Source organism: Ambystoma mexicanum, chromosome 5q, assembly GCF_040938575.1.
Source record: "Ambystoma mexicanum isolate Mex_15411 chromosome 5q, UKY_AmexF1_1, whole genome shotgun sequence".
NCBI lineage: Eukaryota > Metazoa > Chordata > Amphibia > Caudata > Ambystomatidae > Ambystoma > Ambystoma mexicanum.
In genome coordinates, this window is record NC_090933.1 from 517,067,253 (window position 1) to 517,084,932 (window position 17,680).

General features: G+C 48.0%; 1 protein-coding gene across 20 annotated transcripts in view; it reads left to right on the forward strand.

Moving 5' to 3' along the window:
• Positions 1–17,680, forward strand: part of DTNA (dystrobrevin alpha) — a 742,978-nt gene that overhangs the window by 558,383 nt on the left and 166,915 nt on the right. For 13 of the 20 annotated variants that reach the window (XM_069621000.1, XM_069620998.1, XM_069620999.1 and 10 more), the window contains 2 exons: positions 10,294–10,390; positions 10,845–10,865. In XM_069621000.1, coding sequence (XP_069477101.1) covers positions 10,294–10,390; positions 10,845–10,865 — 118 coding nt within the window. The remainder of the gene's footprint in view (positions 1–10,293; positions 10,391–10,844; positions 10,866–17,680) is intronic. The other 7 variants (XM_069621001.1, XM_069621002.1, XM_069621006.1 and 4 more) reach the window with 1 other exon arrangement.

Below are 17,680 nucleotides of genomic sequence, written 5' to 3' on the forward strand. Positions count from 1 at the left end.
GGCTGTAGACCTGGCAGCTCCCCCCTTCTCGTGCAGCCATAACCCCCTGCATCTGCCACACCAGCCTCCTCCTAGGGATGGAACAGCAAGGCAAGGATTACCCATTCTCAGCATCAAGCGGGTTCGCACTGTTCATCTGTCACACTGCAGCCGGGAACACCAACCTTCCTTCCAGGATACACGCTCTACTCTGATTGGCGTCTCCTTTTATAGTCCCTCCCCAGAGCACTCCCTTTACTGATCGGCGCTTTTGCAAACATGCCAAATCATTGCCCTCTAACTGGCTACTGGGCAGCTGGAGCCTGCTCTCTCACCCTCATTCCTCTCTTTCTGTCTCATTTGCTCCCATCATAAGATTTGGAATCTTGTCCTTCCTCTAGTCCAAGGCTAGCAGAGGGATCAACATGGCCGCTGGTAATCTTTGATGCATTTTGGGGCCAAAATAGTTACTCTGCTGCAGTTGTTGGTTGTATGCTGTACTCTACTTCTTGGATCCGGTGTTCATGCTTCTTGGGCCTACCGGGCCTCAGCAGTCCTCCTGGGACTCCTTGCCTTCGGGTATGTGCACAGTATTTCCTTGTGGGGGGAGTGCAAAATCCTGCCTGTGTATTTTGGAATTCAAAAGAAATTGAGTCACATTGCTCCAACCCAGTGGCAGGCTATCAAGAGAGAACTTTTTGGGTGTTATGTATTTCTCCTGGCTCATCCCATTCTTATTTTATATTTCAGCCTAGGGTTTCCTTTATAGGAACTGATGATTTATGGGAGATGTAGTGCTTGAACACGCAAAGGCTTTTTAGGTTTTAAGGGGTCCATTTTACATTTCCTACACCTCCCATTTGGTTTCCTGGCACAATGCTTTCTTACTTTGGAATAGTGATTTTATGGGAGTTGGAGTCCAACCTGGCATATTTCCATCTTTTAACTTAAAAGTGAATGGCGCTCTGGGCCCTCTCTACCCACTACCCCTGGGCCATACCTGCGCCATCTCATGGGTGTTCCCCACCTCCAAGCCCTCTCCCATATTAACCCACAGAGAGTGGGGAAGTGTCACATACCACAGTAAGGACATGTCTGCTATCTGTTTGGCTGGTCCTGAGTGCCACCTAGAGATGGCGGGAGACATTTTTGCTTCATCCGATATAACAATGGAGGGAGACTGTACCATTTCAGAGCATTTGACTGATATGTTAGGTTAATAGTCTTTTCTACTGTGCCAATCAACATCAAAGAGGTCTTACAATTCTGATACCTTTTCTGAGTGAGGGTACTCGGCCCCTGCCACGGTGCAACCAAATACTAGTTTGTGGAGTGAACAAAAAGGGTAAAGGCCAGATGACTTCTTCTTCTTCTAAATTACTGAATGCGTGGGCGGACCCACGCAGGCGCTTCCCCATCCAATAGGATGATGTGCAGGAGCAGCAGGAGAAAGACAATGGTACAGGCCAATTGGGTAGAGACGATAGGGTTGAGTTGGAGAGAGAATGCTTGAGTAGTGAGTAGTGAGTAGTGCGACTGTGTGGTATCCTATGCGGTGGATCAGAACCAAATTCTGCTCTAGAAAAGAGGGAAAACAGAAGTATTTTCCGGTGAGACTGTGGGAAAATTAGTGTTGCTTGATGGCCCCATGATGTGCTCGGCAACCCTTATAGTGTGGCGGCCAGAATGATCAGGTAGCATTTTTTGGCATCCTGCAAACCACAGAGCTGGTTTGTAACTGCCCAGCAATTTGTCCAAAGTGACAGAGCCAAGCACTGGCTGCCTGAAAAGGTCAATATAGGGAACCATAGTGGGGGAGTGGGAACCCATCCTCAAGTGCCAGGTTCCATGACCTCTGCATGATGGTTGGGTATCACTGCAATACTTGTGAATGTCCCGATGCACACCTTAATGCCATTGCTGCAATCTGGAAAAAAGTTAGCATTCGTGCTAGTTAGATTGGAACTGTTTACATAAGCTAAGTGGACAGATGTTTTGAGTTCATATATTTGTGTGTGTAATTTGAGGGTCGCAGGTTCAAATCCCGGTGGGTCCAATCAGCCTCTCATCCTTAAGAGGTCAATAAAAGGAGTACCATTAAGTTGGGTAATAAATCCCGTTATGAGCGTTTATAAATGAATCCCTTCTAATAAGTGTACTAATTATTTTTATTCTAAATAATACAAATTTCATTTCAAATGATACTTTTTTTTGTTAACACAGTTCAAACCACAACTTGATGCCAGTTTGTATTTACATTAGAGCCTCTAAGAACTTTGCAACTTGCAACAATGAAGAGCCTATTTTAATCTTGAATGTTTCTGATATTAGCAGATGGTCTAATCATCATCGCACGCCACTATTAAAAAAGAAAAGGGACTTTTTGGATGACGGTGGCCATTTTGGAACATGTTTCTTATGGCCGCCATCATCCGACCTAGTCCCTTTTCTAGTTTAATGGTGGCAGACATTTTTTTTCATTTTGTTTTTCCCTGATGGGAGATGGGCTCACGCTGAGCTGATCTCCCGTTGGAAAGAAAACGATCTGCACTCCGGTTAATCTCAGAGTGGGAATAGCTTTCACGCCCGGGAGGGGGGCTGGACATGGGCTTTAACGGCCCACAGCCAAAGCTCGGGCTGGCGGGCCATTAAACCCCATATCCGCCCGACCACCCCCCCTCCCCCTACCGGGGCATGAAAGCTATATTTTATTAACAACACAAAGACATTTGCAGCATTACAATTAATATTCTTGGTGCTTAGTCAATGGAAAAACTGGGCATTTAAACTCTGTCTGCTGCTGCCGGTGTCCCTGAACATGGGAATGTACTCTCCTTGAGATCGTATTCTCAACAGATTATAAGGGAAGGCTATCGGTATGCACACAGTTCATATGTTTATTTGCTGCAAACGGGCTGCCTGGACACCAGGATTTTGTAGTTGCCATGATTTTCTACCAGCAAATAATCTAGGAAGGCAGCTCGGCTGTCACCTAAAGAAGCACCTGGGAACGAGGCCTCGGCCTGACCTGAAGACTGTCCCTGCAGGAAATGAAAGCTATACAGACATGTGGAGGGCAGCAGAGGTGTGGTCAGGCAGACTGCCCCGTTCTGCTGGGATATCCCCCCTGAACCATTGAGGGGTAATCTAGGGTCGGCATATCACCAAAATCATTGTGGTTGTGAAAGGTTCATCCAACCAACGTTCTCACACAGAAAGCTGTGGCCCTAGGGGTGTGACGTTGTTTTTTTATAAAGAGATGAAGTTGTTTGAAGAAGGATAACACCTACTAAAACTAGCAAAAGCCGAAATGATGCTTTCTATGAATAGAACCGTAGTCTGGCTGCTGTCACCCAATTAGGGCCCACTAGGTGGGATATATTTGTCACCCCCTTAAGGGGGAAATTGGAGACATAAAGACATCAATATCAGGGTAGGTAACATTTGTTTACATCCCTTGCCTGTTTCTTTCCATCCATGGACTAGACTTCTCCAAACAACCCCACCTAGGGGCCAGATGGAATGTTGGCAAAACAACAATGGACAGGCCTCCCACATTCACAGAAGTGACTGGGCAGGGGTAGAACTTTGGAAAAGGTATCCATTGCCAATAAAGGTCTGCGAAGAGGATGAGGGGGAGCACGCCAAGAGAGAAGGTAACGGAGGAAAACACTCCACGGTGGGCCGTTTCCTTGAGTACCCCCGTGGATCCCCAATGACTTAAGGAGCTGGGCAGAGTATGCCACGGGTGGACTAGTGTGTTTTATTAGCCCCAGACTGTCCGGTGCAGCCCGGTAACCCACACCACCTGAGGGCATTTCATCCCATACGAGGGCCATGCCTTGCAGGCACAAAAGATCACGGCCCAGTCTGCACGTGCAAAGGGGCCTGTAAACTGAACGTGGCCTGCTCTTCATCATGGCCCAACCCGGGGCCCCCCGGGCACATAGGGTGACATAGTGGTCATCCGAGCAGCGCATCCCAGGACCAAGCGGGATGCCCTGCCCTGGCTGGGTCCAGTTGGCGCAGGCCCAGAAGATCTGTGCTCCTGGGCTGTGTGAGAGGAATGGCCTGAGAGCCAGAAGAATGTTGTCAGGCATGCAGGCCGGTGGGGTGGCGATGGAGAAAGTCCTGGCGCACGTACTCACAGCGCCCAGATGAACAGACTGGAGGAGTGCCACCCAGAAAAGGAGGTACTCCCTGGCCACATCCTCATGGCGGCCCGGGTAGAAGAGGCAGTGGTGCTGGTACAGAAGAGGACTGGGGAGGCCTGCCCGTCAGAACGACTCAGGCTCTAAGACGAAGAAGCCCTGCCCCCAAGTACCCTGAAAGGTGTGGAATGATGGCAGCCAGACACCAGGTCAATGGAGAAATGTGTGGTTTCCCTAGGAGGAGCACATATCTGGGGGTCACGGTAGTGATTGTGGGCCCACACAAGGGCAAGGGATACCACAGAAACAAAGCATACCACTCCGGGCAGCGCTGAAGGTAGCGGCCACTCCACAGGGACACTGGGTGTTGCATTATTAAAGGGCAGCACGTGATGTAGACATCAGCAAGGCAGCAGGCCCTGCCCCCACCATAATCCGCAGCAGCATTGAGGTATCATGCCTGGACCCAATAAAGAATGGACTGCCGCAGCCATGCATCTCTATTTACTGTAGACATTTCATGTTTGCATAGCTACGTGTAGAATGATCCATTTGAGCCAATTCACACATGACACTTGGTAACCATCGCTGGAAGTTCACCTACAGTTCATAGCTACGTCAGCACAGCTTGTGGGTATGCAAATGAGCTCAAATGCAAGCCTATTGCTCCAGAAAATTGCCTTTGCCTCACAGGGCAGTGCTACTTTATACCTAGCTTAATCAACCCAAGATGGCCATTTCTCAAGACTGCAGATAACTGCATACCTGGCTTCTCCCTGATTAGGTGTCGTCCATCTAGTAAATTAAGCTAGAAGGGTTGTCTGCGATGGAAGTGTGATGAGCCTCTGCACTCTGCATGTGGGGGGGCGGGGTAGTCAGAGGATCTTTGTCGTGTCGGCCCCGGCCACCCCCGCCATCCAATACTGGCAGGAGACATTTGTCTCGTCTCATGCTCCGTTGCCCATGAGTTAAGTGTGTGCATTATGAAAAATCTCTTAATAATAATTGGTTAAATCACAGGTAAAGAAATCAAAGTAAAGGAAACTGCCTTGTGGGTGTAACCATCGAAAACCATGAGTAGCTTTTAACTTTTAGAATTCTAGATCCTCCTAATGTGACGTCACGGCTGAGGAGGCTGGCATTCATAATCCACCGCAGAGACTTCCTGGCAGAGGTAAACATCATTTGCTCTGCCTCCCAATGAAGGGAAGTCAAGAAAGCCCAGTATCCCACCCTGATCTGTCCACAGCTGCCTGGCAGTGTAGCGGCTACAAGCCTGATAGTTTGTCAAATTGTGCCTCCCACACTGTTGGGGAAACCGTGCCAGGAGGGTGGTAATGGCAGTACGCCAGCCATGCTTTTTCTTCATTGCGGGGGAGGCATCAAAGAAATGAGGGAGCTGCGGGAGAGTGGAATATGATAGGTTATTTATAACACGCTTAATACCCAGAGGTTTCTAAGTGCGGACCCGGGGATTGAACCTGTGTTGCTCCTAGTCGTCTTGCTTCCAAGGCGAGCACATTGCCTCTGAGCTATCATCCCAAGAGAAAGTATCTCATGTTTTGTTCAATGACGCCAAGTATCACATGTTTTGGTTGGGAGAAGAAAGAGCCAAGTAAAATGGTTAAGCATTGGTGGCAGGATGCCAGATATATATATATAATAAATCCGCCAGATATATATTTTCTAGTTGGGTGCTTGGAAGGAAGAGGGAGCACATGAGAGGCTGGCAGAATTCCCTTTTTTTTCTTGTTGTTGAGGATACTGTGGGCTCAGTCTGGAGAAACCTGGTAGATTTTGTATTTGTTTATATTCCTTCATGCTTCCGCCCTCCACCCCATGTAGCGCTGGTGCACGGGGACAGAATATTGGCAAAGGATGCAGGGGGAGCCATACACAAAATAAACGTACAGGTGGGCAGCTTTCAACTACAGGCTGGATTCCACCTCTGGGTGCCAAGGGACCCCATCAGATGTAGTCTGGACCCCTTAGTTAGATATATCCCCATAGTTGATGGCTACCCATCTATAATTCTGTGTGTTCTCAAATGGGGTAAGTTGGGATGATAAAGTAAAGATTTACACTTTATAGAAAAGTGTGGCACAAACATGAGCCCAGACCTTGCAAACTTTTGATTGATCCAGTTTGCATTTTCTTGCAAACCAGCAGGTACACGTTTGGCTAGGTTTGGTTGGGGGAACGAGGGTAGGTGGTGAAGTTATGTCAACGCAATCGATGCTGTTGTAAATGAAGGTTATGGAGGGAGGCTTTCCTTATGCTCGTGTGCATGGATGGCGTCCATATTTGTGTATGAGTGGGCAAGTGTTACGTGAAGGAGTAGATGGTCAATTTACGATGATTAAAAGGGCAGCTATCTATGGTCAATAAAAGGAAGTAGGAGCACTGTGGTGATGCAGGGTTTGATGATGCAATACTATTGCGTGCACTGGTAGCTTACTATGGGACGGATCAGTATAGTTGCATGGAATATTGGGGGGATCAATCAGCATGTGAACAGACAAAATTATCTTAACCAAAAGGTCTTTTTTCTGGAGAGGCCCCTGACCTTGGAGGTGTACACCAAACAGATCAAGAAATGTAAAAGGCAAATTATTTTGTACCGTTGGTCTGCCTTGCACCCAGAGGAGAGGGAGGGAGTGGGAGCACTCAGTGTGTATGGCGAATGGAGCGCCCGTTCATGGAAATGAGGGCAGGGGAAGATCTGCTTAAAAAAGAGCAAATGCACCCAACACAAGCAAATGGGGGACTTTTTCAGATGAAATGAATTAATCCTGGCAGTTCTGGAAGGCTATGTTGGCATGCAGGGATGTTTTGAACTGCGCAATGAATGGAGCGCTGGACTCATCTGTTGTGTTCCAACGATAGCCGCGATGCCCTTGCAAAACATTGCGGGTGATGGAGGACTGCTGGGTATCTGAACAACCCCGGCTGGCAGGAGTAGCAATGCTCCCTCGATTCACGGATACAGAACTTGCGCACAAGGATAGTCTATCGGCTGATGCCCAACATGCCTTTGCTCTAGCACCCACCTCTTGCCACTCAAGCCGTGTCTTTGCCACCAGCAACCAGGTCACCAGACCAGCACGAGCCTTAGCGCTTGCCTGATGAGGGAGAGCAGATGTGTATACTGCCAACTATTGCTTTTTTCTCTAGTACACCAAGAGATTGTGTTATTGCTTGCTTCCCACACCCCCCACAGATACGGCACACCAGACACCAGGTAGCCAGGTAACAAACTATACTCGTGCAGTAATATTGCTCAGTAAGGGTAACACCTGTCTGGGGTCAAACAAGAATGGCGATCGGCACAGTAGATCAGAAGCCCAGGTCTACCTGCTAGAGCATAAGCACACCACTGGCCGCATCATTGGACCAGGCGGATGACATGCAATCTGTAGCATTGCCTTGCCCCAACTCAATACTACTGACCAGCAAACCTTTCGGCTTCCCACCCCAAGCAGCACCACATCCCTCCCCTCCGCCATCAGACTTCAACAGTCCATGCCAAGCGGCCTTGACCACAGCCTCAAATCACATGGCATGCATGCATGAACACAACTGGCTCATCACAGGTATTCACACTTCATATCAAACATACCCACCCAAGGGTGTGCCCAAGCTAAGTCTCATTGGACATCATGCCCCAAATAACACTAGGAGCCCGGGCAGAACCTGTTTTCTTCTGCTCTGTGTGCATCAACACTGCAGCAGCCACAACCTTGCACTGTTCCGTCCCACTAACTTGCAACCCTAGCACATTTCTTGCAGGTCCTGAAGCTCCACGTGGCCAAGAACTAGGCAGGCGTTGTGCTAAATGACGCCCAATAACATAGAACAAAGGACTTGCTCAATTTTGTTGTAGCCGAATTGTTATGCTTTGTAATAATTTTCACTCAGAACTGTATCATTTTTTTACCAAGGGCTTCAGAAGGTAGACTTAATCCCAACCGGAAGTAGAAAGAAATGGTTCACGGACCTGTATAAGCAATTGACCGAACCTTAATGGAATAAAGGATATTTTTACGTCTAGACGTTGCGAAATGCTTAACTGGACTGAGTACAGTTCAGGCATTACTGCATAGCATTTCTCCGGTTATGCAATGCAAAATAGATGCAACAATCTCAGGAAGTTCGGTGCAGAAAAACAAAGCCTCATGTTTCCTATTTACTGTTGGATGGTGCAATGATGAACAGGAATTCGATCAAGGTCTTTGTGAGGGATACACGATGATGGCAGAATCGTGTATACTCCTGAATAATGTCTCATTCCCTCGAAGGTGAAAAACAAATAGTGTGATTTATCCTGGCCAAAATGTAACTGCACAATATGGTCCTTAGCAGACTGGTGGGTGCAGTAAAGCAGGCTGAGGCAGGCATCTATGTGCTGGAATGGGAAATCTTAGTTTACTGTGATCGCTATTTAATTCCAGCATGAACTGTTGATCCTGTACAGATGGATGGATGAATGCTATTTGGAGAGATTTCTAAAATGGAAGCTGACAAACCTAGGAGCGTGCAACAGGGTCACAAAATACAAAATAGAACTGATGGGCTTATCTGCTCTCTCTTCTTGTATGTGAGGGGAAGAGAAGCTTTTGACACAGTGCACCACTCCAACCTCATAAACCGTCTCCATGATACCCTAGGCATCACGGACTGGGTACTGACGTGGCTGACCTCCTTCCTTTCAAACAGACCTTCCCAAGTGCAAATGGGCCCTTTTCTCTCCTCCGCCTCACTCTCTACCTGGATCCTATCGCCTTGGCTCTTCAACATCCACCTGGCCCCTCAGGCCCACCTGATCTCTACTTTCTGCCCTCATGTCCAGTGTTACGCAGATGACATACAGCTCTCTTTCCGGCTGCCTTCCTCTACCTCCACCTCCCTCACTGCCTGACTGCTATTCAGGCATGGTGCTCTGCCAATGATCTCTGCCTTAATGCAAATAAGTCAGAGATCATTCTCATTGGGACACCTGCTCCTTGCTTCTGCTCCCCCCCCACTCTCTGGCCACACTTCTGGGTCCTCTCCCCTCACTGACTTGTGAGGCAAAAAGCCTTGGAATCATCTTTGACTCCCCTCTCTTTCTCTCCACACATTATGGACCTTGCCAAGAAGTCCAATTTTCAGTTGTACCCCCTCCGGGGCATTCTAACTTTCCTCACCTTCACCCAGAAGCTCAATATCTCCAGAGCTCTGGTTCTCTCTAGGCTTGACTACTGCAACAGCCTCTTCCTCATCCTGCCTCTTTCCTCACTTCGCCCCCCCTTCAACTAATTCAGAATAGGACTGCAAGACTTATCCTTGGCCTCAAGCCTAGGGACCACATCTCTTCAGCCCTATAATCTCTCTGATGGCTCACGGCGACCGTAAGGATGAAATTCAAGACCCTTTGCATCATCCACAAGGCTGTCTGGGGCCTAACACCTCTTCACATCCAGCTTTTCCTCCCGAAATATCTCCTGGGCAGAGTCCTTCGGTTTTCTGGCTCCAACTCTCGCAGGTCAAACGCTTCTCCAAGCAGAGAGTGGGAGGTAGATCCCTTTCCTGGGCTGGCTCCTCTCTCTGGAATGAAGTCCCTCCCCCCCTCAGACTTGAACCTGATCTTTTTAAGTTCCGGAAAGTTCTCAAGACTTTCATTTTCTCCTCTTCCTTCCTTCTCCCCCTCCCATGCTAAGTCTCCATCGGCCACCTTCAGAGTCGTACAAGGACCAGACCACCTCCTACCATCCTTGGCCAGCACTTGCCTTCGGGCTTCCTTCCCTGGACTAGCCCCACTTGGTCCTCCCTATCCACCGCACTCATCCTCCCTTACCCCTGCTTCCCCTAGCATTTGCTGCCTTAGCCCGCCCAGCACTGCTCGCCCCAACCCTTGGTGGTCCCCCACCCCTGCACTTCTGCCTCTACCCCCTCTCCCTGCACTTAACCACCTTGTCATGCTCTTACCCAGTACGATTGTCACAAGTCCAATGTAACCGTTTTTGTTCTATTTTTTTATTCCTATGCCCCCCATTCCTTCCCGCCATCTTGTCTTGTGGTGCCTAGAAACACCTGTGCATAGGTGCCATACAAATGTCCAATAAATAAAAAAGTGGATGTCATTGCGACAGAGAAAGGACTCACGCCCTGTATTTTATTCCAGGCAAAGAAAGGATGAGCTTGAGCAGCGGATGTCTGCCCTGCAGGAGAGCAGGAGAGAGCTGATGGTTCAGCTGGAAGGCCTGATGAAGCTGCTGAAGGTAACCTGGGCTCCAGGCACAGCTGGGATGTGGCTCCGAACAGGACACAATAGCATTTTGGGAGGAGTGGGACATAATTGTTATCTTTCTCACTTTACGATGCGGAGTAGAGCATGGGATTCCTTTTGTGACTGTGTAGTAGCTTTTTTGTGTAAATATACGCTACATGGTTTCCAGTAGGTACCTTGCACAGTTCCTGGGATTCAAAGGGGTACCTGCCCAAGTGGTTAAACTTCCTGTCATCTATGGGGTATTTGTGATATGTAAACATGAACATCAGTCTCAGACAGCCATGCTGGGGTAATATAGATTTCTGGGACCCCTGACTGGGAAACCAATACTTTGGTGAAAGACTTGTGCCTGTATTTTAGAATGCATAGAGGCGGAGCACACGTTCTCATTGCCAAGAGCAGCACAACTTTCTAACTTTTGCGATGGTTCAACTTTTCCGCAGGAAGAAGAGCTGAAGCAGGGTGTAAGTGCTGAGCCGATGGTGTAGGCCAGACGGACTCTGGACACCAGGCGCATCTTGCATTGAATGGGAATGCTCTTGTTTGCAGTGTTTGCTTATGCCGTTAACTGAGTGTGCAAACTAAATGTCAATAACATATTCATATTTCTAATCAACTTTGAAAATGAGAGTTTTAAGACTTTGGCTAATGAATTAAATAAGCTTCAACAATGACCTAGTGTCTTGGGGTAACCAGTTAGGATAAGTAGCCATAAGATCTACTCCCAGTAAGCGCCCTCACAATGTGGTCTCTTTGGTAGTCTGTCATAGGGCTCTGCTTCTTGTTCAAACAGCTGTGGGCCCATAAAATACTTTGCGCTGTCAAGTTGATGAACGCTGTTCCCAAAGCGCACTGCCCTTGTGGTTGTACATGAGCTGAGTTTGACAGTATTAGGGAAATCCTGGGTTTCTGTGATGCAAAATATCATGGGTCTCATTTTTCAATGCAACGTCACCTTTCAAAATGGCTGCAGTTCGCCTCTTCTGACAGGGCCGCATTGCCCTATGGGAGTTTGAAGACAATGTCCCATGGCTTTAGATGACCCAATGCCTGATGCAGAAGTGGCAAGTGCTCATGTCGCCGCATCTCCAGCTGCTTGTGGCATCCTTTTTTGCATTTAAGTCTTACGGAAGCACCTCGTTATAAAGATATCCTTCGATCTTCAGTGGAGAGCCATGAAAGCACCACAGGCAGTACCTGAGCGCCCTTCCATGCGAGAAAACAAGGATTTCTTAAATTCGAAAAAGGCTCCGCCTCCTAGCTCAGTAATTCAAATGTGTACTTGTCTTAAACCCCCATCCCCATCCTTTTCACACGTGCGCTGCCACAGCGACAGCAAATTGCGTCATGCATGTCCTAGTAGCTTACATGGGCATCGCCCCTAAGAACCAATAGCCAGTGACCAGCAATATATTACAGCAATCTTCTATTCCTTGACTACCTCTCATCTGCTCCGTCTGTGTGAATGAAGTACCTTCAGACCTCCCTTTTAGGGCCAGTAAGCAGCGTGGTCTCCACCAACAGGCAGGTGAACGCTGCCCCTAAGTGGAAGCTCGGGTGTATCGGAGCCGTCTAGGGTATGCTCTCTCCCTTGCCCCTGTGATAACCGACAATGTTACTCGAGTAACATCCAGAAATCCCCGGAAACCTTCATATGGTTATCTCATCGTGCAGATGTTCCACCCCGGATGATCCTGGATCTTATTAATTTCCCAACCATTTCCCGTCTCCGCCTTCCAGTCCCAGTTTTCCATCTTGGCTGTTAGCATGATTTTACTGGGGCAGTACTGAATGTCTCAGGTATTGGGAACAAATGAATCACAAATGTTTACCTGGATACAACTATCTACACACTTTACTCCTAATGGCGTATGATTTATGATTAGCATTTTCTGTAGTGGTGGCGCACTGTATCGCCCCTGCTTCATTGCTGCGGTGCAATTTGTCTACTACGGATTCAGCCTTTCAATTGGACAAATAATTGCATATGATGGGTCCGAGCTTGACTTGCTGCAACAAAAGGCTCCAGTGTTCGTTTGCTGGCCTGGCATCTACGTATCGTGCAATACCCAGAGGTTTCTAAGGGCGGACCCAGAGATCAAACCTGTGTTGCTCTACGTCGTCTTGTTTCCAAGGCGAGCGCATTACCCCTGAGCTATCCTCCCGGCTCTACAGAATTCAATTGCGAGATGTGTTGGCCTAAATAACTGGCTGTAAATCTTATGTTTTTTTCCAGTTTAATATAAAAATAGTCATGTAAAATGCACATTTTGGACCCATTATTTTAAACATTTTCTTCAGCGAGACCCTCAAGCTTCCCTGGAGGGAGGTGGAGACTCGGGTTTGTTTTCTCTGTTCACTTGCACCAATTAAGGTCAAATAATTGAATTCGAGAAATTCGATAGAAATTGGTCTTGAGTTCCTTAAAGTTCCCAACGTCCCTAGATGATTGCAGTTTTCCGACTGGCGGCATCCCAGAGACCCTCAGGTGGTGCATGCAATGCTGTGAATTCTCCAACAGTCTTCCCTTGCTAGTGTTATGGGAATGTGTGCGTTTCTCAGCATTAGCCCTTCTGCGGGCATCGACTACAATGTTTCGCTTTTGTCAGCCCTGGTTGACTTAGCGTTTGGAGAGCCGTGCAAGTCCATCGCCTTAGGATATTCTGTTTCCCTGCAGCGGGCGGGCCCTTTCCTTTAAACTGAGCTCATCTTAGAATGCCATCCACCAATCAGAGCTGAGTTTCACAAAGATCCTTAGCACCGCCCTGGCCTCCCGGAGAATCGAATCCGGGGCTTGAGGGAGGTTCCTTTGAAGATCTCGGAGTGATGTGGAAATGAGGCCATAGGGAGAGCTTTTTAAACAACTGGAATCCCTGTTTAAAGAACACCACGTTAAAAAAACCAATACCACAGTTGTTCGATGTATACAAGAACTACTAGCCCTGGACATTTTGAATGACTTGAGGGGTAGCCAATGAACGGACTCAGCAATTGATATTTATTCTAAATGGGGGGGGGGCAGTGGTAGATGGGGAACAAGACCTGCAGGTCTGTGATTGTTTGCCCTTGAAGAGAAAACCATTTACAATATTACCTTCATTTCTCACAACTGCAACACATGTCAATATCAGCACTGTACCTGACAAGCAGACGACAGTATCTGCAAAAACAATATACGTTGTCTCAATAGATGATGACCAGGCCCATGGCGCACATCGGGCACAGACAGGTCATGCATGCTGGTCTAAATCTCAGGCTCGCAGTGTCCTGCCTTTTATTACCACGCAGGACCATGCGTTCCCAGCTTCTGCTCTGGGTATCTTTTCACTAGTATCTTTCACGATCAATTCTCTTCCGGGTATCCTTCCTAGAGGCTTTCTGAACCAACACAACACAATTCCAGACTGTCCGCTTGACCAATGTCCAGGAAGACGAAGTGGGAATATCCTTAGCCCACTTTAGGAAACCTTAATTGACTTCCCTTGAAATCAAAGTATCCCATGCTCGCTTCGGAAGTGTTGTGATGCCAATAGCCCTAAAAATCTTTAGAATGGTTTTAATGATCTGTACACATCTAGAATCAATGTTCTGCCAATCTGTCGCCTCGTAGTGTCCTTAAATCTTCTGATGCCTTCATCTAAGTAACAAATGTTCGTGTTGGACTACGTTGCGTGTTCATTGCAACATTTGCATCATAGAAAAAAACTCCAGAAGATGTTTACAAGAGCTGGAACTCTAAAGTACTGACCATTTCCACTCACTGAACATTATAAAGTGGCCGGGGCTGGTTTACACTTACCTGGGGTAGTTGGATAATGTATCGCTTTTTATTAAAACCGTGGACAACCCGGTTATTCGATTAAAAACAAGTGAAAAAATCCAACAACATTACTGAATGCAACATGGAAGGTCTTCTAAAGTGACATCATTCTTTCTCTCGTTTAATTATTATTTAGATATCAAGTGCCAGGTAATGTAATGAAGCTTACGCTTGAAAGGGAACTAATTGGTATAGTTCTTCTAAATAAGGTCTGCCTCACAGAAAACGGTACAAAGAACCGGTAACAATACCTGGCAGCATTAGCAAATGCATCCAAGAAGGCATGCATTGGTGCCTCTACCCATAAATATGCATTAGGGGCAATAGTACCGGAAATGCACTGGTCGCGCTGAATCCAATGCAAACGTATGTGCATTCAGGGGGAGCAGTGCCACCTGTCTTCCGCCCGTGGTAGTACACGGTAACAAACCGAATAGAAAGCATCCCTGCAGCTGGATGTGATCCAGATATATTGCTGCCCACTGAAGTGGCAATTGGCAAATAATCCTAATCCTAATAATCCTAATTGGCGGAGTCTGGCAGAGTCTGAGGAGTGACCAGGAGTGACCAGTAACTCTTCGCTCTCTATTGCTGTGGGAGTGTTTCCTGCTTAAAAACTGCCTCTCCCCGCGGAGCGGGCGCGGAGTCTGGCAGAGTCTGAGGAGTGACCAGGAGTGACCAGTAACTCTTCGCTCTCTATTGCTGTGGGAGTGTTTCCTGCTTAAAAACTGCCTCTCCCCGCGGAGCGGGCGCGGAGTCTGGCAGAGTCTGAGGAGTGACCAGGAGTGACCAGTAACTCTTCGCTCTCTATTGCTGTGGGAGTGTTTCCTGCTTAAAAACTGCCTCTCCCCGCGGAGCGGGCGCGGAGTCTGGCAGAGTCTGAGGAGTGACCAGGAGTGACCAGTAACTCTTCGCTCTCTATTGCTGTGGGAGTGTTTCCTGCTTAAAAACTGCCTCTCCCCGCGGAGCGGGCGCGGAGTCTGGCAGAGTCTGAGGAGTGACCAGGAGTGACCAGTAACTCTTCGCTCTCTATTGCTGTGGGAGTGTTTCCTGCTTAAAAACTGCCTCTCCCCGCGGAGCGGGCGCGGAGTCTGGCAGAGTCTGAGGAGTCCGAGGAAGTCCGTGGAATCCGGGACTTGCCTCTAGACTCCCCTGGCCCATTGCATACTGTACTCATCCCCGCTTCAGTCCCAGCCATAATGCGAACAAGCGCTCTTATGGCTCTGGAGAAAGGAAAGACCGTGAGTAATGCTGTAAAGACCCGAGCCCAAAGAAAGCGTGTGCGCGAGCCTGCGTGCCCTGACTCCGAACATTCATGGCTTTCAGCGGAGTCCTCGGAGGCGCTCCACACACCTGTCTCTGTTGTCGCGGTTGTCTCCGACTGCATACAGTCTAAGAACCAAGATGAGCGTCTGCCGCAGCCAGCCGCGAACTCGACACCTACACCCAGCGACAACGATGAAAAGACAGTAAGTGATTGTGTGGTTACCACTTCACGAGTGGATCGAGACCCTCTTCTTCATTTCCGGCAAATGGGAGGTGCGGCAGAGGAATTGGGGGCTGAGAGAGTGGCCGTGGCACCTGCTCTACAGTCGGCTACTGACAGTGATATTGCCCAGCCCAGCCCTACAAAAATGGTCCCACCCCAGGCTTTTACATCCCGCTCCCCGTGTCAAAGTAAAAGTGATGTGATCCCCGACAAGTGCGCTAGTTCACATGAAGCACTGTCCATTCCGATGGTTATGCTTAATTCGGCCCTAATACATGGCCCTTTTGATTTTCCAGCCAGTACTGCATTAAATGACATGAGTTCAACGCGTTACGACCTTGCTACCACGCAAACGCCTTCTTGTCAACTCACTGGTGCGACGCCCGGCGCCCAGGTGCTCCATGTGATTACTGGTGATTGTGATGCAGTAGGTCCTCGAACACAAATAGAAGTAAGCAATGGCTCCCCACGCACACGATTCTACAGTGCACATGAGAAGTTGCTACCTTCGCCAGCGTTCCTACTAAACACGCTGTACGAAAGTAGTGCGCCTGACACAGCGTTCACATTCAATGAAGTGTTCAACCCGGTTCAAAAATCGGATTCACAATCCTTTGCCTGCGATTCCCTTGCAAATGCTGAGGGGGTAAGGGTGCCGATTCCGCAAGAAAAAGACCCAATTAACCGCAGAAATTCCTTAGAAGTGGTTAATAAGCTCTTAATGGACCTTAAGCATTTGAACAAAAGCAGGTTGAACAACTCGGCAATAAAAAACTGTTTGCCAGGTGCTACAACCCCTACGAGAGCGTCCCCTAACCCTGTGGATGAGGTGCCCCCATCAGTGTTGCTGGCTAAAAGTCCCTCGCGGAGTCTCCTCACGACCAATTTGATCGAAAGAAGAAGTAGACGCTCGAGTCGTTCACCGAGCATTCTATGCTCACAGAAGAAGCCCGTTATGGTGAAAGGGGCTGACCCCTTTATATCGCAAAATGGCCCATCGTCTAACTCACATCAACGCATGCATGGACCTTCAAGCGCGAGTTCGCAATCTGAAGACAAGTCAGATTTATCTTCATCGGACTCATCTTTAATGGAGCGCCCTTTTCCCAAAATTAGACGACTTCCAGTGGGCAAAAGACAATCCAAGGGCCGTACAATGGACTGCTCTGGTAATGCATGTTATACACCAAGTATGCAAGAGCTTCAAAGTCTCATCATGTCATCAACCACAATTGCCTTGGCTCCTTTTCTAAAAATGTATGAACATATAAATGACAACCTAAAAGACCTAACAGCTTCGCTCAGTGGTGTATATGCGAAGATTGCTGAACTGGAGACGTCTCAAACGACTCTAATGAACACATCCCTGCACACTAACAAACAAGTGGAACTGGCATTAGTTGCTCTAATAGACAGTAACAAAAATGCACTCTTAGACAGAAAATTACTGGCTGAAGTGGCTAAACAGGCTCTACACCTTTTTCAACAAAAAGCCGACAATCCTGGTTTTATTGAAGTTCCTGAAGACCGAGATGTACAGAGCTCTCGAATTTCAAATAATCTTGTAGCTTGTTCATCCTCTCGGATACCTGTAGCCACGTGTGCCCAGATTGCAGAAGCCACTGCTCTTGAGTGCAAGAGAAACGCAGATAAGCTGGCTAATACTGAAAAGGCGACAGCCGAAGAAGGTCAAGATCAATCTTTGTTGTTACTTGTTCCATGTGCTTCTGCCCTGCAAACGGCCGAGCTTGACTTCTCCACCATTGACTTGGCTCCACCTGTCTTGACCAATTTTCAGGCCATTTGCCTGGAAACTCAAGCTGTAGAGAACTTGGCGCTTCACGATCCTCAATTGGCTGCCTCGTCAAATTTAAATCTTGGTCCTGTTTCTGATATAGAGGTGCCGGTCGATGTACTAAACTCTGAAACTGACGCTGCTGCTGCAGTCTTCGACATATTTAAACACCCTA